This window comes from Ptychodera flava, chromosome 6, assembly GCF_041260155.1.
Source record: "Ptychodera flava strain L36383 chromosome 6, AS_Pfla_20210202, whole genome shotgun sequence".
NCBI lineage: Eukaryota > Metazoa > Hemichordata > Enteropneusta > Ptychoderidae > Ptychodera > Ptychodera flava.
Window position 1 is genome coordinate 10,574,093 of NC_091933.1, and position 27,632 is coordinate 10,601,724.

The 27,632-nt window shown below is 39.4% G+C and overlaps 1 protein-coding gene across 1 annotated transcript; it reads right to left on the reverse strand.

Moving 5' to 3' along the window:
* Window positions 1–15,820: 15,820 nt before the first annotated feature.
* LOC139134799 (uncharacterized) lies at window positions 15,821–27,077 on the reverse strand. The gene is made up of 2 exons (XM_070701857.1): window positions 26,283–27,077; window positions 15,821–18,548 (listed from the first exon to the last, which is right to left on the reverse strand). Exon 2 carries the CDS (start codon window positions 18,246–18,248, stop codon window positions 15,840–15,842), a length of 2,409 nt encoding a protein of 802 aa, XP_070557958.1. The 5' UTR covers window positions 18,249–18,548; window positions 26,283–27,077; the 3' UTR covers window positions 15,821–15,839.
* Window positions 27,078–27,632: the final 555 nt, after the last annotated feature.

The window sequence follows — 27,632 nt, forward strand, 5'->3', positions numbered from 1 at the left end:
TATACTGCACATTGAAAGGAATCATCCCACCACTGCCGTTCGGTGAAATTTGACGACTAAGAACACAACCTTTCCTTGGCTCGACTGATAGTGTAAGAACTTAAGATTACGGTGACGGAAAGCATAATACGCAAAACATCCGCATTGCATCGCATTATGAAATTCTTCCTCCCAATAAGCCAGTTTGATATAAGGGCCAGTTTAAAGATGTGCAAATCAACTTTTTAAAAGTTCCAACATTAATATTTTGGAAATGCAATAAGGATGTCATTTATATTAGATTCTACAACATTACTGATGATATTATCAGAATTACACTAGTAGTGTTCTACTTCCGTGAATATTGTAGCATCTTTTCAGTTATATGTATGCCCTTCAACTGTTAGTTCCAAAATGTGTAGTTTATCCTCGGGATGAATTAATTTCAACTATTGGGTTTTCTAGAACTATCTATTTAATCTATCCCTTGCAAGATTTCCTTTAGTCTGGACTGATAATAATCAGCTGATAATGAGCGGTTTTTGAATATTCAATCAGATATCTTGTGAAGACGATGTCATACCGTGCATCATGTATGTACGGCGCCTATCTGACAAAATGTGCTTATCTGACAAAACTCTTTTTAGCAATACCCTGGGGAGTCGCTTTAGCCAGCGCACTTCATGCGCGCGGTATATTACATGTCGCTTCGTATGATGTTGTGTACACGGAGTGTGCCAATTTAACGTTAATACGAAGTCTTCTATACGAAGGATTTTTGTTTCTGTAAACTACTCTCAAATTGTTGTCATGCAATTATTTCTTTTTTATTGTGGTTTTTCTTCTATCGTCCGGGCTCGGGCTCGCTCACTATCCTGTATAGTCGAGACCATGGAGATAACTCCGTGTTGCAACATGTGGGTGATTTTCTTATCATGCACTTGCATGTTTATTGAGTATAATTTATGTACTTAAATGGCAAAATTAGCGATCGAGGAAGGTGATAAAAACAAAAACATAAGTACTCTGCTTGCCATTGTGGTGATTTTTATACTCCCGCCACCGTGAGAGCGGACGACCTCATGTGACCTCGTGCTCTCTCCTCTAGCCTCTATATGTTGATCGATGTATACACAGTGATTAATTGACGTGCTCGGCGATTTTAGCAATCAATGAAATTTACTGTATTTTTTAACTATAATATGGCTATTTTGTGATATTTGTGATTTTAGACTGCTTTAATTAAGATTTCGTTTGTGTGCTTTAACAGGCGAAGTATTGTGTGAGGGATTACTTTCCACAAATGAGTAAGGCTACAAGCAGTAATTAGTTAATTTTGTCAGATAAGCACGTTTTGTCAGATAAGCGCCGTACACATGTATCTTGGATTAGCGAGCGAGAGTGTAAGAGCGCCATCTGGCATCGAAAAGTAGAAAAACCTAGTGGTACCATGCCATGGGAGGGGAGTTGTTCGCCGTGTGAGTCGAACCTCAAGTGACTATGGAGTGTTCCTTTGCGTTTTGCTCATGTTTGAAGAGCTGCCACCAAACGATTTTAACATAATTTAACATAATGATTTCTGCAGTTTAATTTAAATATGTAGCGATACCAGACCATTTTCATGAAAGGGCCGGGGAGGGGGCGGTGGTTGGAGGTGATCTGGGCATGTGTAAACCTTATTTCCGGCTTGCTGAACAGGATTGTGATTGTCTTGAAGTCGGCAGTTCGAATGTTTCGTTCATGATGATCGGCAAGGCATGCAGTGACGGAGGATCTCCTGATTGGAAAATGCCAATAAAACTTGCACTCAACGGTATGTCAACATGATGACTATTGCAAAGTTGGAAATGAATTCGATATAACACAGTGATTGGTGGGACTACGGTATATCATTTAGGGATGCGTTATATTATTTAGAAATGTACTAAAGTTTTTGGAAATTTTGCAATTATGTCACAGATAATATCCGACAACAGAGGCCTTGAAGTTCAAGTTGCTATCCTTATGCAAGTGAGCAAAGCGCCACCATAATGGCTGCCGATGTTTTTCGTCCGCAAGGTCCTCCTGTACCACCTTGGTAACGCAAAACGCGTGGTTTCGATGACCCCCTTTGCACATTACGTGTACACCGCAAATATATATTAACTTATTGAGTGTGAGCACCGAAACAATTGACCTCCAGAGCTCTGTAAATACAGGGGTGTTCTAAACGGAACAACGATGTGGTTAGAGAACGAGCGCAATTACAGTAGGAGTGGAAGACAAAATATTTCGTCAATTTGTTTTCGCAGCCCCACAACTTAGCCAAACTTTCAGTCACAGTACATTATGAAGGGTAATTCACCAAGACTATAGATCAGAGGGCACCGTTGAACACAGGGTCGCTGGAAAGCCCCTACATGACACAGAAAAGAGTAGGGGTCTTCCTTAAGCTTTGTAACATTCGCAGGGCGAGTTTTTATTAGTTCTTCACACTTCTGAAACGATCCATAGAAAGCGGTTCAAAATCCACTCCAATAATTTTGAATCGTAAAAAAGGGGCAAAACAAGGCAAAGTTTCATGCATTTACGATATGTATTCGTAAATGATTTTTTTTCTTTGTGAACTATTCTCTGATTTCAGATGTTCACAAATTCCCAAAAATCGTACATTTCCCCAAAATTGCCAATCGCACGAGCAAAAGAATTTCCCCAAACAAACATGTCATTAAAGGGAGAACGTGACAAAATTTTCAATCATTTCGCTCTCTTTAACACACTATGAAAGGTTTCTGACTGAATTAATACAAGGCAAATCTATCATAATATGCACACAAATGAGTGTTTTATTTTTATTCGCGTGAACTTATAATTTCGATGTGCATTATTATTCATCATCGTTCAGTATTTTTAACAGACTCACACGGAGGGTACATCGCAATATTCTATGATCGCAGACAGAACCTTTCGGTTCCCACCCTCTACATCAAGGCCCATTTATAGTTATAGATTTAAAAGTAAATCTGTCCCATGAGCCTTCAGCATGTAATTGTGTTCATAATAGAAATCATGGCATCTCACTTCATATGTCATGTGTTATGTTGTCTCACAGACACGCGAAAATAAATTAGGTTTTTTCAAATATCTATAGTTGTCTTTGCTTTTCTAGTACACTACCATATTAAATGGGGCATATCGGTTGAAGCAAATCAAGAAAGCCGTTTCCTGCTAGGACCGTTTATGTGTTTTCCTACGTTACCTGCAGAGTTACTCATGTCTCTAGCCAGCTGTTTGTGGTTTTGCTTCCACTAAGGAAAAGGGCCGCCGGCCTTAAAAAGCAAGGTGGAGATGAAGCAGTTTTAATATATTGTAAATGACATACTTCTCATAGTGCCATAGAGTACAGTTGTGTCTTCTCTCTGATCGACATCAAGGCCACTCCGTAAAGTAAGAACGTTTGTTAGATACCACTCGAAAATTTTGCCCGTTATGTTTCTAAGAATTTGATAATGCACAAATATTTACCAGTGATTGTCCTCAGTCAGAGAGGGCGCCCTCTAGATTGCAGCAAGCCTGCTCATTATTGGCATGCGGGTTTGTTTTCACGGTTTCTGCGCAGCGCAGCGCAGATCAACGTCATAGAAGACAGAATGGGTTATATATTTTGAATTTCTAGCTGGAGAAGTTCTGAAATAAATCGACAAAAGCTTTGTTTGGGAAGAGATTTGGGGCGATATTACGCCAGGAAGATGGAGTAGTGTCGTGGTTGAGGATTATGATATTTTCTCACAGTGTCCATGATATCTATCGTGAGCCGTACTTTTTCTCATGTTTACTTTTTTATACGCCGCAGAATCCCGACAGAAAAAACGACTGTATGCTTCTGAAGATGAAGAAAACGCCATCGACTACGGTGGAGGCAAGTTATTTCTAGTTCCTTCGTTTGCCTGTTCCCAAAACTCGAAAATGAGTGGGCCAGCGAAAGGAAAATGGGAATTAGGATTTATTGTGAATGAACATTGAGAATATTGGACAAAGAGGCAATGTTTGGATCGATTGAAACGGATGAAGAATAATTTTAACTTACATTTGACATGTTAATATATTATTAGCTATGTGTACTGGTTCTATAATACGCTTTTGCCTTTAACTTCTGATCGTTGAATACTTTGTTGGTATTCCTTCTTCAGCCTCCGGGAATTCCCTGGGAGTTAAGAGACGCCACTGCAGTAAAACAGGTAAACTTTCATCGTGACTTCTTGCTGGTTAAGGAAGACAGTGTCGGAGAAATGCACTTGGCTACGGTTTATATGTGTCCCATAAAGAAAAAAGTAACTTTAAATAGTATCTGTAGTTAAACATAAAAACATGCAACGCGCATGCGCTTCTAGTGACTCTCCAACCTGTAGTAAATGTGGAAAATTGTTGCTAATTTGTTCATTGACTATCACCCTCTCTGCCTCTGTCTCTCTCTCTCTGTCTCTCTGTCTCTCTGATTCTCTCATTCTTTTCTTTTGAATAATGAAGTATACGCACCCAGAAATACACACACATATATTTATCTATAATATATGTATATATATATATATATATATATATATATATATATATATATATATATATATATATATATATATGACAATTTATCGGACAAACTGATCAAAATGAAATTGGACAATGTTAAGGAACAAAAGTTAGGATTGTCGTTTGAAACTGGAATTTAATTTTTGTCACGTCTATTTCCAGTGCCTTAAGTTTGTATTTGTTTACATTTAACTCGGTTTATGGCAATAAGTGTTCTGTTGTATTTATTGGACGTAGTTTAGTTGATGCACGTTTCCAATGGATTCGTTTATTTGTTGTGAATTGTGCTTCGTTTTTATCGGCGAACATTTTATGAACCATTGCCATAGAAACGAGACACATAAGATTATAGCTAAACTTTTGCACCAGTTTCACTGAGTAAGCAGTCATCGTAAGTCCTTACATTTGACTAGAATAATGACACTCTGACAAAAGATAAAGCGGAAAAGATACCATCATAAACACGATTGGAACTTAGTCTTGATAATTGGTGCTTCATTTTTTCAAATTTCTCAAAAGTGTTAGGTTCCCTGTAGCTGATTGTTGCAATATTACAAATTACTCATAAAAACAAGTGTGTAACTTAAAACGGAAAGCAGATGAGCTTACATTTACATTTACACCATCCAATTATGCCAAATTAGTTCCAATCGTGTTCATATATACGGGAAAGAACCGTTAAGGATTCATCTCAATGTGATCCTTATGTAACCCAAAGTTCGAACAACATAACAGCCGCAGGCCAGGGTCAAAATATGATTTATCTTTCGAAATTATTGCTATTTTTCCCGCCGCACGTTGCGCTTGGGATTTTCTGTCATTAAAACTTATTTTGCCTTCACCAGTAGCAGCGGCATTAAAATGTGAAGAATGCTTGAGGTACCACTACAAAAACATGATGAAATGGATCGAACCTGTTCCATATTACGATGGGGGATTCCAGCTTGACTTGATTGATGTATATGTCAATTTAGAATTAGCTGCGAGGTACCCTCGTTTTCTTATAATATAACCTTTTCTGTATGACTCCGAGTACCTATGTAATGAAAACGGACTTATAGACTAATGTGACAGGGGGTCTAATTGCGTCCATTCGCTTCATTATGACTGCCGATATATTACTTAAACCCTAGACCCTCGAGACAACATGATTTGAACTAATGCGGGATAATTGGATGGTGAAGTAATGTCGATTTAATCTGCAAATGTTATCGCATCTGCTTTTCTGTTTACATTACACACTTGTTTTATGAGTAATTTGCAATATTGATACATTCAGCTATACAGCACCAAACACATTTGAGAAATGTCAAAAATATGAAAATCTAATTATTCCAAATTAGTTCCAATTGTGTTAAACACAGATTTTCGAGTGTTTATGCCTAGGGAAAAGAAAACAAAAAAGCGGTATTATTGTATTTTCCTTTTCATGTGTACGCGACTTCAAAGAATCTTCTCTTTCCTTATCCTATTTTACATTTAAATGTGAGGTTAAAGTAAAACCGTTGGACGCGTTTTGCCACGGATATGTTTGGTTGTATTTCAAGAAAGGTTAAGCTCTTCTTCCCAAGGTAGATTCACAATGACGTTCTTCTTTTTCATTTTTCGCCCTCGCGTCTACTCAGTGTAAGCTTATATGTAATATTTATAGAATGATCTGAGTAGTATCAATGGAACGGTCACCCTCAACAGCCAGTTGGATACAGGTAAACTACAACAAATGGGCGAGGTACCTAGTACCTTGTTGTATGATATTCCCAGACGCCAGACTTTGTCACTATGTCCATCTTAAGAAAGTCATTACTTTCGTCTTCTCTAAATTAACCCTAATTGTACACCAGTCAACGGGACTTTGGTCACTGAATGCTCTAAAGTTAGGAAAATTTAGCTCAATTCACCAACTTGAACCAAGTCTAAGATATCTAGTTAGTGCCCCGTACCAAATGTGGACATGAAGTGCCTGTAATAAGTAAACGTACTCTATACGTTTGCAAGCTAAAATGATTAAGCTTTGTCTGAGAGCGTAAAAAAGTCACTAATTCCCCTTATTGATCTTACACAAGCTGGTAGATAAATACAATATCTCTCTTCGACAAATTATCACTGATGGCATCGGTGACATGGGGCCTTGGTTAGTGACCACTACCTATCTGACTTACAGATTGATATATGGCGGGTGCCACATGTGGGGCAGGATGCGCTTACTATTTTCGAAACACCTGACATCACTTCTTGGTCTTTTGGCCAGAGGTCCATATATCTTTCTTTCATGAATTTGACTTTGTGTACCATCTATTTACTGTCTGTTCCGTGCTGTTTTGTGTCTATGTTTATAACTATTGTCTTACAAATTCTGACCTAGTGTTATTGGATTATTGATTGGTATGATTACGATTATTTTACTGTTATTGATTTGAGAAGTTGTTCAAATTGACCATGGTTGTGGAACTGTGTTATTGGAATTTCAGTGAACGCCTAAGATATAATTTGTAGTGCTCTCCGTACGGGCCACCGTACTAGTATTGACTGTGAAAATTGTATTGTATTCCTTCTTTTCCACCTATCACCCTAGCATTTGTGGCGGAGTCAAGCTGCATCTCCGTGTCATTTCCCTGGTGTGCCTATGCCACGAGCTCTGCGCCTGAGACATGTCGAAATGTACCACATACAAGTCATATTTTACAAACAAAAAACAACAAACAAACAAAAGTAAACATGAAGACAAGAAATAACAAAATATAAGATACAAGACGACAAACAACGGTTTCAATACAGAGAGAAGGACGAAATTCATGTATCCTTTTCATGATTATCTGGAATATCCAATGTGAACTGTTTGAAATGTCATTTTCTATAAACGGTATCCTCTAATCACTTGACTAAGCACTGCTATTAGTTCATAACCATCGCCTGATCGCTTACTGTGTTGACTATAGCAGGGAATTTAATCAGTCGGCCACCATCCCGCAATATATGCTGACGATAACCTTCAATAAGGTCAACAGAGTATCTCATTAGGCAGTGAGTAGTCAGTTGATGAGAGGTCACAATTAGTGTTAAGTAAAGGGAGAGTAGACCGTTTACAGAAAATAGCATTTTCATACAGTTATTTATTAGATATATCACAGATGCATCAAAAGAACGTGTGTGTTTCGTGTTTCACCCGGTGCATGCATAATACGGTTGCGACTCTTCAACAGTTTAAAAACGCAATTGTACCAATCGCGTAATTTTTGTAAACATTTTAAAATATAATGCTGCTACTATGAGATGGCTATAAAGAACTTACAGGACTCTTCATTGGGTACGAATAAAGCAACTGCTTCCAAGCATAGCAATTGAAACAACACAATCCTCAATGATTCGGGTACGCGAGGCAGCTTGTTGTCGAAAAAGTCATGCGTCACAAGGCAGTCGATTATTGGATAAAATATCATTTTCCATATTCACAAATATCAGATATATCAATTATATCTTGATAAGTTGCTTTCAACTTGGCACGCAGACGATGTTGTTTAAGAAGTATAATAACTAAACAGACTGCAGTATATTATTCAACTTTGACGAAAACATACTGTCCAGCCCACCAAGATGTACAGTCACTCGCTCGAGCGTACACAAACATGTTTTCCAATACCTCTGGCAATGCTGTTCACTAGATTGCCCAGTTTTGTACTTCCGTTATACTGTCATTTCGCGTCGTCTTAGGGACCGTTCAGTTTTTACGGCCGGGGGGCCGGCAAAATTTTGTCGCCGGTGTTCAAAAAAATATATAGACCCCCCTGCATTTTTCGTGAAAAAAAGATGACCCCCCCCCACTTTGTCAGACGAAAAAATGTGATGACCCCCCCGCTGAAAAATAACCAAAACCCATATTTCAAATTTACCCGCACGGTTTGGATTTGAACTCCGGGACGCGGCGCACTTTATTCGTGTAGCAGAGATGCCAGTACACAAACTTCTCAGCCAGATTCATGCAAACGTCTTTTAATTAGGACGACTGTAAGACAATTTTTAACTTCATTTCCATAGACAACTTATGTCCATGGATATTGTATAAAGTAAACTTTATTGGAGTGGTTCGCCAAAGGCAGCCCTCCGGTTAAGAGGGTCATGGGCCATTACGTGAAGTCAACTTTATTCTAGTGGGCCACCAAAGGTGGCCCGCTGGTAAAGAGGGTCGATCATGGCCATTGCATAAAGTAAACTTTACTGGACAGGGCCGCTGAAGGCGTCCGGCCGTTAAGATGGTCATGAGGTATTACAATAAAGTCAATTTATTCACAGGCGGCCCAAAAACTATTACTGAGTTGTTCTCACTGTTTTCTCTATCATTTTCTCTCCTTTTCTTCATGCTCTGACTGATCGGAGTAAATAAAATAAATGGTTATATAACCTAGCCTAGCCTGTGTGACTCTTTATTTATTTTACACCCCATTACAAGGACGTATATCTCTCATACACAAGGTGGGTTTACACGTGTATGTTTTAAACCTTAGGGAATCTGATTAGTCGCTCTGTAAATATTCCTTATCTTCGATCTAAGCGATCTCACGTTTACACGTCATACACAAGGTATAAATTTAGTTCGGGTCAAGCGAAAGAAATAACGCCACCAACAATACAGTAGTCTTCATAAAAACGTATAGCCCGTACATCGAAACGACAAAAATCAAGCAAGCCCTGACAGAAAACTGGAGTGAACTTGAAAAAGACGAAACACTAAAAAAAACTGTTCCAAAACCAATCAATAATCGCATATAGAAGGAACAGAAATATAGGCGACACACTTAACAGCGCCAGACTTCACAAAAATTACAATAGCTCAAACTCAGGTTCACACGAACCTACACAAACACAACAAGATCAAACAGTAGACATTCTAGCTTCCCTACCAAACGTAAGTGGAACAACATATTACCAAATAAAAACAATCAACCATTCAAGACGTCTCACAATCAAAAAATGAATTTTAAAGGCGGAGCCTCCCTTTAAAAGGACGCCAAGGTATGGCGGCGTTCACTGTGTAAGTGGACACCAAACAGGCAACACGCGGGCACACGCTCCAGAAAATGCCACTTTTTAGTTTTCCCGGGCAGCAAAACCACAGAAAGACTGCCAAACGGTCAGCGCGAAGTTGCTGCCGATCGAACTCTGTGGTTATATTCAAAGTCTAACGCGACTGGAAGACAATTTTTAGGAAATTCGAGCGTTTATGGTGGGGAATCAATGACCGTTGGCGATTTGAACCGACCGTCAATCAAAAGCTTGCATAAACTCTGTTTGCAGGATTAGCAAAATGTGACAAAAGGTTGAGATCAGTTTGTGTAATTAATGTTATAGAAATCAAACATCGTACTGGCCATGTGTTTGACTGGGAGGAGAACTCCACTAATGCGAGAACCTGGGATTGAAAAGTGCGGCTTTAAGCGACTGATGAAGAAAACTGTGTTTTCGGAACGTAGCGCCAAAGGATCACAGTGTCAGTAGTCTCTCCGCTCCAGTGCGGATTAACACAAGACACGTAGATTACGGGTATGACTCGCCATGGCCAAGCAACATTTTACATAAAGCAGTTAAACATGATATACACTTATATTATACACAATATCATACACAAAACGCAAACAACCCAAATATGAACGATGTATGGAGTTGCTTTCCCTTTACTACCAGTTGCTTTCCCTTTACTTCCTACAACTCATCGTAAAATGGCATCGTTTTTCTAGCTCTGCCACTATACGACGGTTGTTGTCGGACACGGACTTGAACTGAGCTCGCAACCGTTTGATTTTGTTGTGGCATTATTCCACTGTCCTCTCGAGTCCCTGCTCCCTGCTCCCTGGCCTTGGCAGCGACGACTTCATACACTTGCCGATCCCTTGACGTGCCGTCCATCATACGGATGACATTTTCGTCTCTCCAGATTTACATTAGAAGCCTGATCTCTTACTTGTACACCGTCCATTGTGGTAATGACCACAAGCCCGAAGACAGGATACAGTTCGGCGTTTATTTCGGTGTTCTGGTCACACGTGTAAATAGGCCATTGTTTGGTACGGAGCACCGGTTCCCAGACACTTCGCACCAAAACCAGTTCGCACCTCTCAACCTCGTCCCATACCATTTCGCACCAAAACCACTTCGCACCAAAACCACCTCGTACCAAAACCATTTCGTCCCAAAAGTCACTTCGCCCCAAACCACCTCGTCCCAAGAGTTACTTCGCCCCAAAACCACTTCGTCCCAAAAATTACTTCAAATTGATTGATAGAAATATTCCGAATTTTATAGTTCGTATGTTGGTTTATTGGTATAGGCATCAAGAATTTGCTGTAAGATGGGGTTCAGTTTTATCTAAACAGTTTAAAACATGTAATGGTGTGAGACAAGGAGGTATACTTTCTCCACGTCTTTTTTCAGTTTATGTTGATAAACTTAGTCAGTTACTTGTAAAGAAAAATATCGGCTGCTTCCTTGGTGGAAAGTGCATGAATCACCTGTTATATGCTGATGACATAGTACTGATTTGTCCAAGTGTAAAGGGTATCAACAACCTCTTGAATATTTGTACTCAATATGCACATGACCATGATATCGTCTTTAATACTTTGAAATCTAAGTGTCTTGCCATTTTGCCTAATATGTTAAATATTGTAAGATTCCGCATGTGTACTTGTATGACGTCAAATGAGGTTGTTTAATGCTAGAGCTAACATGTTAATTCGTGAGTTTTGGAACTGTTCGCACTCTGTCAAAACGAGACTTTTTATAACATATTGTACTTCTATGTATTGCTCACATCTTTGGAGTAAGTTCACAAATCAGTGTATCAGTAATGTTCGCGTTGCTTATAACAACGGTTTTAGAATTTTGTTTGGTATTGACAGAAGATTAAGTGTCTCGAACACTTTTGTTCAGAGCAACAGTTTGACTTTTGAAAGTAAACAGCGCACTTTACCCTCGAAATTTTATATGAGGTTGATGAATAGTGAAAATTATGTTATTAGTGCTGCTATCAATACATATATTATGCGTGGTAGCCTATTCTGGAAAAGACTGTTTTCTGATTGCTTTTAAATTTTTCTCTGTCTTATAATTAATTTCCATCATGAATTAGTTTTTTTTAATAGTTTGTGTCCCATCTTTTTTCTGTACATTTTGGTGTATGAGCTGGCTCTCGAAATAAATAAATAAATAAATAAATAAATAAATAATCGAGCTGGCGGCCATATTTGAGAAACCGACGCGCTGTGGCTCTGTTGTGTTGCGTTGATATTTGAGTTTAGCGAACGAATTGAAAAACGATAGGTTAAGACCATGGAAACTACAAATGTCAACAAGGATTAACCAGGGATTGAGGACTGTCCCTTTATTAATTAAGTTATTCCCGTAACACAAATTCACACATACCCGTACACAATACATATTCTTTCTACGTGGAATGAAAATCTAGTAAAACATTCGTTTTCTCCACTATTTGCATATTTACAATATATTTGTCGTTTTCTCTTCAAATCCATATTCCGTCGGAACTAGCATAAACGAGTTTCAAACCATTGATGGGAAAACATGGAAAAATCTATCTATGATACAAAGGTGACAAACTAATTCCTTCGTTTATCGAGCATAGATGTAAAAAGGAAAGGATACAGGACAGCTCGATTAGCCCTTTCACACATGCATTGTTCTTTTCGTCTACATACGCTGGACTTTCCAGTTAACGTTGTAGCACGGTTGCTGCGCGATCAGGAAACACCTTTAACACTCACAAATTTGTATACATCGAAATAGTAGCAAAATTCATATATAAACTTTCAAATTTGTGAAATTACTTGTGTTGAATGCCCTGACAGAGCAAAAGGAAATCGAGGCATACCGATCAAATTATGACTATTCTCTTGAAGTGATTCGTACATAGTCCCCTGGTTCTAAAAAAAATCTCACTTACAAAGTATCTGGCCGAGGAGTTTGGTTTCTTTTTCCTTATTAGGAGGTTAAAGGTGTGAACTCTAAAAAAATATTTGCCCTAAGTGCTGATTGCCTCGCCATTTATATTATCGTAATTTCAAGTTGGGCTCTATTTGCCAAAGTCGATAATTTGTTTCCGTAGGATTGTGTGCATATACGTTCGTGCTTCATGCCGAGGTTCTTTTTGTACATCCATGTTTACTGTGAGGAGCCAGTTATTGGTTTCTACCTCTCTGCTTCAGAAAACTTAGAATAGATCGATCAGTGACATGCGTCTGTGTTACCAGTAAATACTATAAGTGTTAATGATGTCACATTATCGGTTTGTCCATGGCTACTTTTTTTATTGATTAATTGTGGTTAATTGTGGTTTCTCTCATCAGAATACCAGGTTTGACAAGTACAACCAATAGCTTATTCACATGGGACTGGGGTCTCATTAATAGTGTTACTCGTGAGTCCACTCGGCAGCCCGTCTTTTAATCACCGCCATCGGGTCGGTAGGTGCACTTTCGCCTCTCCCAAGAGATATACCTATTCAACTACATAATCGATTGGGTCATTTTGATTAATCGTATGTTGGAGAAATATCACGACGAACGAAATAAAAAAAACGGGAACATTTAAGATAGGATCCGGAAGAGAACTCGAATCCTTTAGAAGAACAGGACACTGTACACCAAAGAATCGTCTCTTTAGGGTGTCGGCAACAAAAGTTATCAATTCTTGTCGCATTCCGAGGATAAGCCTTATTTTTCATAACTGTTTTATCTCCATTATTCATTACATCTTACCTAGAAGCCTGCCACGAGAACAAATGATATCATTATCGGCATGATGAAAGAAGAAGCGACTCTTTCAGTCTTTTACAGCTAGTTGGTTATTGTCCATGACAAACAGTATCGGCGTATCAAATATGAACAGTAGATACAAACTAAGAGATTGCAAAAATTAGAGAAAGTGAGGGTCGATGAAAGCTCACAAGTGCATAAGATGCGTAAGTTTATAACGTCGGATATTCAGATTCCTGGTAGCCTTTTCGTGGTGTAGAAAGATAATAAGCTTGCAATCTCTACCGATTAACATCGACGAATTACGATGTCTACGTTTACATTTCTTTTTGTATTCTGCGTAGCCGATATTTTTCCAGTTCGAAATTATCGTCTTCTGACCTCGACAAATTGCGGGCATGTTTTTCAGCTTTGATATAATACACAAAGACACAAATATAACCTCTGAATAATCGAAACTAGTTGTGGAGGGACTGTGCTAGTTTCTGAGTTCGTTCCCCGATTTAACTATCGCCGATCCCGGCATATTTTCCTCAAGCATGCACATTTAATTTTTTATCTGTCATTACCCCATAAATATTATATTTTCAATAAGCCAGATGTCGACTAATTACGTTTTTATGAGCATGCATACTATAACTGCTTGGTTTCCTGATATCAGTTGATTCAGAGAAGATGCCATCCGACTTCTTCATATTACATTTATTCTGTTGTATTGTTCATCCGACATTTCTTTGGAAAAATATATTTTAAGTCTGTCATAGACCCATGTCACAAATTTCATGACCCGGTATAGTATGCAGAATATCATTTTAGTTGTGTCATTTGTTTGTCACCTTCGCTTGCCAAGTCGTGCTGTTCGGGCAGCCGGACGCTTCCCGAAATCAGGAAGTGGGAGACTACTGCTAATGAGCCGTGCTGGCGGACGATGTTTGTTTGTTCGTCTGTTCAGAGTCAGATGCCCCAGATAAAACACGCTGCCATGATCACATTCTAAGATGTCGGATTAAGCTTATTTCTGATCTTTATCTTATCTCGTTCGTTCTTATGTCATATAAATTAAGCATAGACGTTTTCAGAGTCAGTTCATGCGCGTGAATAGTACGTAACGGAAATGCGAAGAATGACAATGAAAAGGTATATAAAGTCATTCAATTCAAAATTATAGAGATACTAGAAGAGGCTTTCTGATCCTTGATACATGTTTTATTGCCCAAGTTACCTTCTCATACAAATACAAAGCCAGTATAAATTGTGCTCTGTCTGTGTATACGGATGTCAGAAGGTTACCCACGCACGAAAGAACTCTGCGAAAATGAATCTTGACTGCAAAGCCATAAGACGTAACTGACTGATCAGCACCACGGCTAGCTTAGTACTTGGGAGAAGTGGTTTGGGGACGGGTGGTAAATTGGGGCGAAGTGTAGCCCTCCGTACAGGTCTGTGTGTTCATAACGCCGGGAAGTGGTATTTGGGGGGAAGTGGTTTTGGGACGAGGTGGTATTTGGGACGAAGTGGTTTTGGGACGAGGTGGTCTTTGGGGCGAAGTGTCATGGGACGAAGTAGTGCTTGGGACGAGGTGGTTTTGGTGCGAAGTGGTTTTGGTACGAGGTGGCGTGGGGCGAATTGGTTTTGGTGCGAAGTGTCTGGACCCCGGAGCACCGAACCTGGACCAGCCCTCCGACACCGAATTAATTTAGTTCTTTGTTAGTTCGGTGTTGTCTGTTCACACGTCCAACTGACACAGGTTTAAACTTATTCCGGGGGCAACCCCCCTACACATGTTGTAATTAATTAGTCAACACAACTAATTATGCTAATCCGTGGACTTATCAGGGATTTTACGGGTTGGTCAACATCGCAAAAGATAGGAAAGGTTACTAATTTACATCTCTATCTTTGCAATGTTGACCAGCCCTTGATAAGCCAACGGATTAGCATAATAAGTTCTGTTGACTAATTAATTACAAGATGTGTATATGAGAGATAAACGTCCTTTTAATAGGGTGTAAAATAAATAAAGAGTCAAGAGGCTATAGGTTAGGCTATATAGTCATTTATTTTATTTACTACGATCAGTTAGAGCATGAAGAAAAGGAGAGGGACTGACAGTGACAGAGAAAACTGAGTAAACTCAATAATAAGCTTATCAATAGTGTATGGGCCGCCTGTGATTCATTGTAGTGGGCCGCCTTGGGCGGCCCGCCGGTAAAGAGGGTCGATCATTGCCATTGCATGAAGTAAACCTAATTGGACTGGGCCGCCAAAGGCGTCTGCCCGTTAAGAGGGTCATGGGTAATACATAAAGTATATTTATTGTTGTGGGCCGCCTACAGCGGCCCGCCGGTAAAGAGGGTCAATCATGGCCATGGCATAAAGTGTACTTCATTGTAGGTATTATGCTTTTGAAAATGTGGTGACCCCCCTTTCCTACCAGTGAAAAAGCGATGACCCCCCTTCGCGGATTCCAAAATTACGATGACCCCCCCCCCTGGATTTTGCCGCCCCCCCCGGCCATAAAAACTGAACGGTCCCTTACGTTGTTTTACATTCCCAAACATACACTTGCCACCCGGCTATTTTGAAGTACGGTAATGTGTGGCGCAGAAGTTGATCCTTAGCGTATGAGTCGACAGCAATAGCGTCACTGTTATGTTTTTCGAACGCGTTTATGGCCTTCATCCAAACACCCCATCTCGACGAAAGACAGAAACTTGCCTTCCCTAATATCGGAGAGTTACTTTCGTTTGAAAGGGTCGACACTACTTCGCACTTTTGGAAATGTGGCGGCACATGAAGGTGTTCGGTTTCACATTTGCCCAAAACGACAAATAAATCCAAACTTCTATTGTTGCTCAGTGTTTCGCAAGGCCAATGTGTACGCGGCCAGTCTTTCTCCAATATGACAATGAACTGACGAATGTTAACGCTGGATTGAAGAGCTTCAAATAACATTTGCAAATCAATGTCGTCGCCACAATGTTTGACGACGACATATCGAAGGCTTTTATTTTTAGTCATGGCATCATAGAATGTCTTTGTTACGTCCAAAACCTTGTCAATGTAACCAGGCATACACGCGTTTTCCCACCTGCTGCCACCGGTCAAGTTATCTAGGGTATTAGGGTTCTCTTCTTCTTTGATCACAGGCGCATCAACTATGGACTCTGTGTAATAAAGAAATTTGCTGATGAGGTTATTTCTTATGAATATATTTGTCAAGTTTTTTCTCCGTTCGACTGTCATTCCGTTTGACAAAAATCCCAGTCTCAAAGCTAGTAAACAACCATGTTGACTAATTTGATTTGCGACCTCCAGGAACATCAGTTCAGCGTGATGAAATCCATGCAATGCAAAATATTCTAGTGAGTCGTTAAGCTGCAGTGCATTATGAGTAGGTCCTGACTCTCTCGATCGTAGAAATTCGGTAAAGTTCGTGAATCGGACGAGTTCGTTTATGATTATTGCCAAACATTTGAGATCGGCCAATTTTCGCATCGCCGCACCTAGTTTGAGCAACAGCGAATGCGCATGTTCCACGTAAACTGTCAAACGTAAGTCTTTTAGCCACGGGTTACCGTCTATGACCTTGGATATTCTATCTTCTATGGTGTGCGCTGCCATGAAACTGAATTTTCGGAGCGTTCCCAATTTACTTACGACGTCAAACAATTCACTACCATGTGCATGTGACACGTATGTTGTCGGTCGACTAAACTCTAATGTCTCCAGGACCATCTTTTCACGTGTCGATGACATTGTTTTGCTTTCTTCGATGATTGCAGATAAACCGGAGATGAAACCTGAAGTGCAATTCGCATTGTAAAAGGTCAGAGCATTGTGTCTGATTGTCGCCGACGCGATTTTAGACGCGAAAGTGTGACGGTTTCCGGAATGGTGCAAACAACTAAAGGCTAAATGTATTATATTCGAGTTATGCTGAGTGTTTTTCGCATCTTCCGACATGAGGACTCTGACGAATGTGTCAAATAGCTCCGCTCCGCGATTTCCAAGTAACCCAGCTGTGAACAGGCACACCGTATTCAACTGTTCCTCATTGACCAGGCGGAGTAATACCTCTCTGTCGGCAACCTTGCCGCTTTCGTAGAGGTAGTAAGCTGCTACGAATTCTTGAAAAGTTTTGTGTAGGAAAACCCAAAATTTACACGGCTGAAGCCTTGCACTGCTGTACTCTCTGTTCAATATACCGAGTTGAAGAAGTTCGCAGTTGTCTGAAATGCCGAATTCTTCAAGCTCTTTTGACCCGAAACGAATTATACCCTTTGACAAACAAACATATGCCATTTCGGCAAGCTTGAGAAACGCTGCTTTGTACTCCAAAGGAAGCTGGTCACTTTCAGGAACGCATTTTCCATTTTTCTGACAAAATCTTTTGAATATACTCATGACCAACTGATGGTAAATTTCCGACAGCTGACTAGGAATGCAGCGGTTGTTGTCTTCCCACAGAATGCAAAGAAGGGTAGTGTTCAGCGGATTCATCGCTAGAACTTTCATGTTCTCATCGAATCGTATTTTCTCACACAGCTCATTGGCTGCCGATTTGTCGTCCTCGAAGTACTTGTTGATGTAGAGGAGTGTATTTTCCGCTGAGAAGCCTTTAATGATATAATGCTGATCGACGAATCCTACAATACGTTTTCTTTCAATGCTTCTAGATGTGATGATGACTGTGCACATCGGATGCAGTCTGCGCGATATGATTTTCATGATATCCTCTTTCACAGCGGTCTGAACTTCATCTGCCCCGTCCAATACAACCAGAACCTCTTTTGGGTTCGTTGCCATGAACTCATCCAATTCTGTTGCGTTAACACCGGAACGCTCTGGTAACAATTGGTCATACACTGCGTCTATCAGAGCGCCATTTGTAGCCATCTGCCTGAGTTCCAAAAGTATTAGCAGTCTATACTTTAAAAGCATGTTTTCTTATTTCCTTGCCCAGTCCAGGGCTAACTTTCTACAAAAGGTACTTTTCCCGATGCCTGGTTCCCCCTCGACCAACTTATACCCTTTACGGAGGGTCAGTGACGGACAGACTTTGCCGAAAATCAGCACCTGGTATTTCTTTGCCGCGCTTGTTCCTCACAGCTAATTCTAAATTGACATATACATCAATCAAGTCAAGCTGGAATCCCCCATCGTAATATGGAACAGGTTCGATCCATTTCATCATGTTTTTGTAGTGGTACCTCAAGCATTCTTCACATTTTAATGCCGCTGCTACGGGTGAAGGAAAAAATAACAGTTTAATTGACAGGAAATCCCAAGCGCAACATGCGGCGGGAAAAATAGCAATAAGTTCGAAAGATGAATTATAATTTGATCCTGGCCTGAGGCTGTTGTGTTGTTCGAACTTTGGGTTACATAAGGATCACATTAATCCTTATTGGTTCTTTCCCGTATATATGAACACGATTGGAACCAAGTTGGCCTAATTGGATGGTGTAAATGTAAATGTAAGCTCATCTGCTTTCCGTTTTAAGTTACACACTTGTTTTTATGAGTAATTTGTAATATTGCAACAATCAGCTACAGGGCACCTAACACTTTTGAGAAATTTGAAAAAAATGAAGAACCAATTATCAAGACTAAGTTCCAATCGTGTTTATGATGGTATCTTTTCCGCTTTATCTTTTGTCAGAGTGTCATTATTCTAGTCAAATGTAGACTGCTTACTCAGTGAAACTGGTGCAAAAGTTTAGCTATAATCTTATGTGTCTCGTTTCTATGGCAATGGTTCATAAAATGTTCGACGATAAAAACGAAGCACAATTCACAATAAATAAACGAATCATTGGAAACGTGCATCAACTAAACTACGTCCAATAAATACAACAGAACACTTATTGCCATAAACCGAGTTAAATGTAAACAAATACAAACTTAAGGCGCTGGAAATAGACTTGAAAAAAATTTAAATTCCAGTTTCATACGACAATCCTAACTTTTGTTCCTTTATACTGTCCAATTTCATTTTGAGCAGTTTGTCCGGTAAATTGTCAAATACATACATACATATATATATATATATATATATATATATATATATATATATATATATATATATATATATATATATATATATATATATATTATAGATATATGTGTGTGTGTATTTCTAGGTGCGTATACTTCATCATTCAAAAGAAAAGAATGAGAGAATCAGAGAGACAGAGACAGAGAGACAGAGGCAGAGAGGGTGATAGTCAATGAACAAATTAGCAACAATTTTCCACATTTACTACAGGTTGGAGAGTCACTAGAAGCTGTTTCGAGATGTCCATCATTTACGTCAGGTGGAATTTCAATAGACCACGCCTAAACTCAAATAGAAATTAGGATTTTGGATCGAATTTGCAGTTTGCTCTTCAACATGGCATATTGCCATTCGGACATTGATAAAGTGAAATGCGATTTGACAAACGACTTTCGGAAAGTTAAAAGGGAAATAAATAGGTATTAATTAAACAGAATTTTGAAAAAAGGTAGGATTTTCAAATATCGAATGAAGCTTTCCAAGCAAAATTCTCATTGGCCGCAGCGTACCATCCTCACAAGGCTTTTTACCTATTTCTCACACTTTAACTATAGGCAAAATCTAATATATTTAGAAAAGGGCCAAATGCGCTTCATCTGCTCGCCTAAAATATTCGAAATTTGATAATTACCCTTCATTCTATTTTTTAATTGAATACCTAAATTAGAAAAATGAGTGGCCGCAAAGTGCCACGGATTTAGAAAGCGGCCAATCGCCCTGTACTGTATAGTTTATTATCAGGCTAGCTGGCGTAAATTGAAAATAGGAAATGCAGGATATTTCCTTTTTTCAATTTGGTACATTCATGCGCAATGACAGTGCCGCAAACCGAGACAGCAAAGGTAGTCCGACGTAATTAAATGATTATATTGTAACAAAAATGTACCACGATTATCCCGCGAAATGAACAGATTTTGACGTCACGATACACTGGCCCTTTTGGTACGCGCTGGCGTAATTAGCTCGAAACGAGAGAAGGCAGATAAAAAATGCCACCCCCCCCCCTTTTAACTTGAATGACCGTCTACGGCACGTGATCTTTGCCCCTCAATGGCCCGCCAAACTAAATTAATTAAGTACAGGCATTGCGTGCACGAAAAGTAATAACACCGCTATATAATAGAAAAATGGACCCCAAAATCGGACACTCTTGAAACGAAACAACGTTTCGTTAAGTTTGATGAGTCGTTTGCGCCATTTCGTCGCTGCAGTTGCGCTGGATTCGGCTGAGTCAAAGGGTCGATGTCTGGGCGCAAGTCCGATTTCTGCATAATTTGCTAGCTTTCCCCCGGTGGCGATACTCTCAGAGAGCATGGACATCCGTGCTCATTCCACAAAATTTCAAAATACCCCTAATCTGTGATTTTTCAACAAAACGACCCCTTATTTTGAGGAATATGGAAGAAAATGCGACCAAAAGTGCTCCCTTACTTACAAAATCCAGGAGAGGGAGATGTAATGTTAGAGTCAGGTCAATGCTGAATTATTGTTTTCACATAATTCACACATCAGAGTCTGAAAGAAACTGTCAACTTTGGAACAGGAATGTCAAACTCATAAAATTCATTAGATTTCGAATTACAGTTTTAACCAGATCAAAGCATAGCAAAAGCACAATGAAACTTTTGGTGAAGTTTGAGTGTCTGATAGATATTTCCTGGGATATTTCAAACCTTTCTTAAGCCAGGTTTTTGGAAAAGTGCCCCCTTTTTCTCGATTTCACGGACCCGTAGGGATACCCATTTCCCCCGACAGTGACACCGCCTGGGGCATTCCTGACTAGCGTCTTCGGCGCTAATACGCTTGCGGCCCCAGTACCGGGCCCCACCCCAACCCCATATATGGGAGAGACAATAACAATAATAGAAAAGAAAAGGCACAAGGGACTGTCGATAGTCTAAGTTTTGTTTGCCCCGTTCCAACAAGGCCCAGACAACAGGTTGGCACTTTGACAAATTGTACCAAGAAGAAAACATCTCTCCCAGGTATTTGTTTGGTTTGATATTTTGGCATGTGCGATGCTCTTTTATAAACCTGGTACGCGGTCTTGGCACTCACAGAAAAAGCTGGGTATTTATGCTTGTTACGCAAAATTTCAAAACACTCCTTACTTGGATCTGGGGTTTTCAAGAAAAAAGACACCCTTATCATAGTGCGAAATATAGGAGAAATATCAACCAGAAAAAAGTACCTAATTAATTAAGAGTCAGTGAAATAATTACAGATACAGTTACAACCATGTCAATGACCAATGACATTGTCTTGACGCATCAGTGTAATCTTTGTTGTTGTCTAACAGCTGACCACCACTTATACAGTCTGGGGCAACAAGACAACTTTTGGGAAAAGAGTGTTCATGATGATGCCCTTAGGCCAAAGTAAGTAAATTCTTTTTTTTTGCGTCCACTCTAAACGGGAAAAGGTACGATTCTAAGCGGCTGAAAAACGCACACAAGAAAATTAACACAGTGTAATTTGATTGCAGCAAATGAAAAATTGTAACAAAATTTTAGTTCAGAAAAGCTAAGCAGCCATGTCCTAAAATTTCCTATTCAAATACACTGTGTGTGCTTTTTATGAAAACCTAAGCGCGTTGGGACGCAAAACAAAGAATTTAATTACTTTGGCCTTATTAAAATAGACACATTTTCACCTCAGCGCTGAAATGGTTGTACGTGTAAGAACATTGTTTACCAGATTTCAAAGTGTTATTCCAATCTTTTCATGGATAAACCTTTGCAAAAAATACGTGTTTGCACGGGCCTAGATGATGAACAAAAAACTCCCGCTTTGCCATGATTTTGAGAACACGCTTGGGTATCCAAATTTCCATTAGGCAACCACAATCAGGTTTATAACCCCTTTGTGAAATGCAAATCTGGAACCAAATACGAATCCACTTCAGGGCTGATGATTCGATGAATGTAATATACAATCACAGTCCCTCCGAGGGGCTGTGTTACAGTGTAACAATTACCGTGCGACGCACCGTCTCTGACGTCTGCCTTTGCGACGCAGCATGCCAATGCGCATGTCTGCACCAAATTGGAAATATAGCCTGTATTTCCTATTTTCAATTTAGGGACTGGTCAGTTTCTTCGGCCTGGGGGGGGGGCGGTGGATTCATGGGGGGGGGTCACCCTGTTTTTGACTTTGGTGTAGGGGGGGGTCACCATGTTTTTGAAATGCCCAATAGGGGGGGGGGGTCAGTGTGTTTTTGAATTTCGACACAGGCTCATCATTGCCTAAAATGCATCGTGTCAGGCACAAATTTCATCCAGTTGCATTTTTCGGCGCGCCCTTCGGGCGCGTAACTTTAACAATTAGACATATTTTTCAGCACACCCAACTTTACCATATCAGGCATACATATATCAGACATATATGTATGTTCAATATTTTTCAGCGTGCTCTTCAAGCGCATTACTTTAATATATCAGACATTTTTCAGCACACCCTTCCTGTGCATTACTTTAATATACAAGACATATATATCAAAGATATCAGGATGTTTCATATTTTTCTCCGCTCCCTTTGGGCGCCATACTTTAATAAATCAGAGATATATGCCAGAGATATCCTGATGTTTGCTAAGTGAAAGTATACTATTATGAAATCTGCATTTCATATGAAAAGCATGACAAATTCCTGATACTTTTCTGTTCTCAGTGAGAATTCAGTATGAGAAAGCAGCATGCACAAATATCAATGTTACAAGAAAAGGTCATCTCAGACTCTGCACACATCAGATTTGGCTAAAATGCCTCTCTATTGTTCCTCAGGAGATCTAATTGGATGGCTGGCAAGTCTTAACACCCATCAAAATTTTTGATTTACTGCTTTTTCCTGTTTGATATAAATGATTGACATCCATTTCTGTACAACGTTCAGGACATCTGGTTAAGCATAGAAAGTGTGAAATACATTCACAGCTCATTCAAAATGTACTGTATTCAAACTTTAAGATTGACACTTTCAAATTCCTATCTTACAACTGACATGCCAACAATTTCATTAAAACACAGAATGACTTAAATTATAAATGTATGTAAAATATAACATTATATATATATATATATATATATATAATATATATATATATATATATATATATATATATTATATATATATACAGTATTATATTATTACATATTACAGTTGTCGCGTGCGGGGGGGGGGTCACCCTGTTTTCAAATTTGGAATGGGGGTCACCCTGTTTTCAAAATTTGGAATAGGGGGGGGCAGCCACTTTTTGACGTCGGCAAAAAATAATCCACCGGCCCCCCCTCCCCAGGCCGAAGAAACTGACCAGTCCCTTACGTCGGGCTGGTGGGTGAAAAAGGCTTCGCGTTGGCCGCAATCTGCTCTCCGGAATTACCATTATGCTTATTTCGAAATCATACGCTTATATTGAAAATAGGAAATAGAAATATCAGTATATTTCAGTATTCAATAGAGTTTAGCGTACAAGAAAAATCAACAAAAATCTATTTTCAAATTTCTTTATTAAAATTTTGTTGCGATAAACAGATTGGCCGCGATTTGACACGGATTAATATCGTCCCAAATCTCTTCCGAAACAAAGCTTTTGTCGATTTATTTCAAAAGCTAGAAATTCAAAATATATAACCCATTCTGTCTTCTGTGACGTTGATCTACGCTGCGCTGCGCAGAAACCGTGAAAACAAACCCGCAACTACTTCATCTCCACCTTGCTTTTTAAGGCCGGCGGCCCTTTTCCTTAGTGGAAGCAAAACCACAAACAGCTGGCTAGAGACATGAGTAACTCTGCAGGTAACGTAGGAAAACACATAAACGGTCCTAGCAGGAAACGGCTTTCTTGATTTGCTTCAACCGATATGCCCCATTTAATATGGTAGTGTACTAGAAAAGCAAAGACAACTATAGATTTTCGCGTGTCTGTGAGACAACATAACACATGACGTATGAAGTGAGATGCCATGATTTCTATTATGAACACAATTACATGCTGAAGGCTCATGGGACAGATTTACTTTTAAATCTATAACTATAAATGGGCCTTGATGTAGAGGGTGGGAACCGAAAGGTTCTGTCTGCGATCATAGACTGTAATATTGCGATGTACCCTCCGTGTGAGTCTGTTAAAAATAATGAACGATGATGAATACTAATGCACATCAAAATTAAAAGTTCACGGGAATAAAAATAAAACACTCATTTGTGTGTATATTATGATAGATTTGCCTGGTATTAATTCAGTCAAAAACCTTTCATAGTGTGTTAAAGAGAGCGAAATGATTGAAAATTTTGTCACGTTCTCCCTTTAATGACATGTTTGTTTGGGAGAAATTCTTTTGCTCGTGCCATTGGCAATTTTGGGGAAATGTACGATTTTCGGGAATTTTTGAACATCTGATATCAGAGGACAGTTCACAAAGAAGAAAAAATTCATTTACGAACACATATCGTAAATCATGCATGAAACTTTGCCTTGTTTTGCCCTATTTTTACGATTCAAAATTATTGGAGTGGATTTTGAACCGCTTTCTATGGATCGTTTCAGAAGTCGTGAAGAACTAATAAAAACTCGCCCTGCGAATGTTACAAAGCTTAAGGAAGACCCCTACTCTTTTCTGTGTCATGTAGGGGCTTTCCAGCGACCCTGTGTTTAAGGGTGCCCTCTGATCTATAGTCTTGGTGAATTACCCTTCATAATGTACTGTGACTGAAAGTTTGGCTAAGTTGTGGGGCTGCGAAAACAAATTGACGAAATATTTTGTCTTCCACCCCTACTGTAATTGCGCTCGTTCTCTAACCACATTGTTGTTCCGTTTAGAACACCCCTGTATTTACAGAGCTATGAGGTCAATCGTTTCGGTGCTATTTGCGGTGTACACGTAATGTGCAAAGGGGGTCATCGAAACCACGCGTTTTTGCGTTACCAAGGTGGTACGTCATCGGCAGCCATTACGGTGGCGCTTTGCTCACTTGCATAAGGACAACTTGAACTTCAAGGCCTCTCTTGTCGGATATTATCTGTGACATAATTGCAAAATTTCCAAAAACTTTAGTACATTTCTAAATAATATAACGCATCCCTAAATGGTGTACCGTAGTCCCACCAATCACTGTGTTATATCGAATTCATTTCCAACTTCGCAATAGTCATCATGTTGACATTTTTTGTGTGGCATTTTGTCAGTACCCAAAGGAGCCTGACTCGGAACAAATGATCATATTTTCGTTTCATATAGGCTTATATAGGCTTTTTTCATCGGATATGTCTTCCATAACTCGTATTTTATCAAGATTCTCGTCTACAATGTGAAAAGAATATGCCAAGGTCACGAACGAATACCAAATCAGTCATGGTGATATATTCACCATATTAAGCACACATGATCTGAGTGGGATACCGTAAATCTATTTCGCTCTTTCTTACAAACGTCCACCGATCTGATGTACAAATCAATGTCATCATCATCATCATCATCATCATCATCATCATTATCATCATCATCTTCATTATCATCATCATCTTCATTATCATCATCATAATGGCTCATATCTTTCACCATTTACTCTCCGCAAGGCTGGCAACTTTCTCTGCTGTACCTTCATTATTAACAGTGACTACGTATAGTAAACCAATGGGGTAAACATTATTTCAAACATACTATTTTGACCCTACAGGACGTCCCTGTCTACGTCAGGCAATTAACGCCTATATGACTCACTGCCATTTTATCGATGAACATGAATATTTATCTGACGTTCATCTGTTTGTGCGCCGAAGGCAAACAAGCATGATAAATACATGGCCTCGCAACCACTCTTTTCTTTGAAGGCAATCTATTACATCATTACGGCGCAAAAATCCCCACTGAAACATCCGAATGACTGTCAAATCGCCGACAATCTGTATGTAAACGTACCTGAATATGATGTAAATTGATGTTGATCCAGAAAGCTTCTAATTTTCTCCTTCAGCAAGGGTCTCTTCATCAAATCGAATAATTCAATCAATAAATCAAGATTTCTTTCCGAAATAAGGCCACGTTCTCTCAAGTACTGAAACACGTCGAGCGCGTCTTTCACGTTATCCACATCTTTTCGTTTCAATTGTTTACCGCTGAGGAGTGCTTTAATCGTTTTGACTTCAGTAAGTTGAAGCTCGCTGTCGAGATCATGAAAAAGCTTCAGTAAAGGGTCTATGACTCCGATCTCCATAATGTTACTCTGGCAGCAGATCGCTCAGTTTACATTTCTGGCATTTCAGTCGAACTTTTCATTCCTGAGGTAGACGCTGCGTAACAGAAACTGTCGATAAAGCGCACCATTGTGTGACTTCCGTCCGCAGTGACCAGGTTTCACTTGACATGCGCAATGTACACAGAGCGCCTAGTCTGGTTCCTTGACTCATTTCTACCGCTGGCTGCGCTGCTAACGAAAATAGGGTCCCCTTGGTCCTCAGTTCTCTTACCAGTTCCACGATGCAGTGCGCGCTAGGGTACACAATACATAGTCACTGAACTTATATTGTAGGGTATACGCAGGGTAATACTCATAGAACACTAAGGCAGGTAAGGCCAAGAAAAAATAAAAAGTTTGTTTCTCATCCTAGACATATTGCAAAAATGATGCGGTGACGCGGTTTTTTTTTCTTCTCAATTTTTTTTTTATTCTTCAGCCATGAAGAACGCGCAAACAAACATGAAAACAACATAGAAATGCACGCAGAGATAAATGCACAGCAGTGTTGCTTTAGTATTTTTTATAACATCAGTTCTGTGGTTTGACATTTAGTGCAGCACCCCAGAGTTTTGACAGCTTAATATAACAGTGACATATGTGTACAAATATGAATGGAATGTTAATGTCACTTATTTTGTTTACAGTTCTGTTTTATACAACACTGTGTTATGCACTACCGTCGCGTAATTTTGCGTGTTTTTTTTATTACATTTTCTCATGAGCAGGAAAAAAGGTCTGGTCTGAATTGACGCGTGCGAGGATGAGAAACAAACTTTTGATTTTTTTTGGCCTTACACCTCACCTGTATTTTTGTCGCTGATCGATAGAAAATAACGAGGCAATTTTTGGGATTGCAAACTTGTGTCATTCTTGTATAGCATATATTTGTACTCTGCAAAATAAATGTGTGTTTGTTGTTTTTAGTGTGTCTGCGATGTTTGATACAGTCACAGCAATGCATTGTGAGATAACCGTGAAAAATTCTCTCTTATGGCAGGTTATATTTTCGTCGCGGGTGGATACAAAATAGA

What these genes read in the sequence shown, in the direction of transcription:
- LOC139134799 (XM_070701857.1), bottom strand. Translation starts at nt 18,248, where the DNA reads ATGCTTTTAAAGTATAGACTGCTAATACTTTTGGAACTCAGGCAGATG.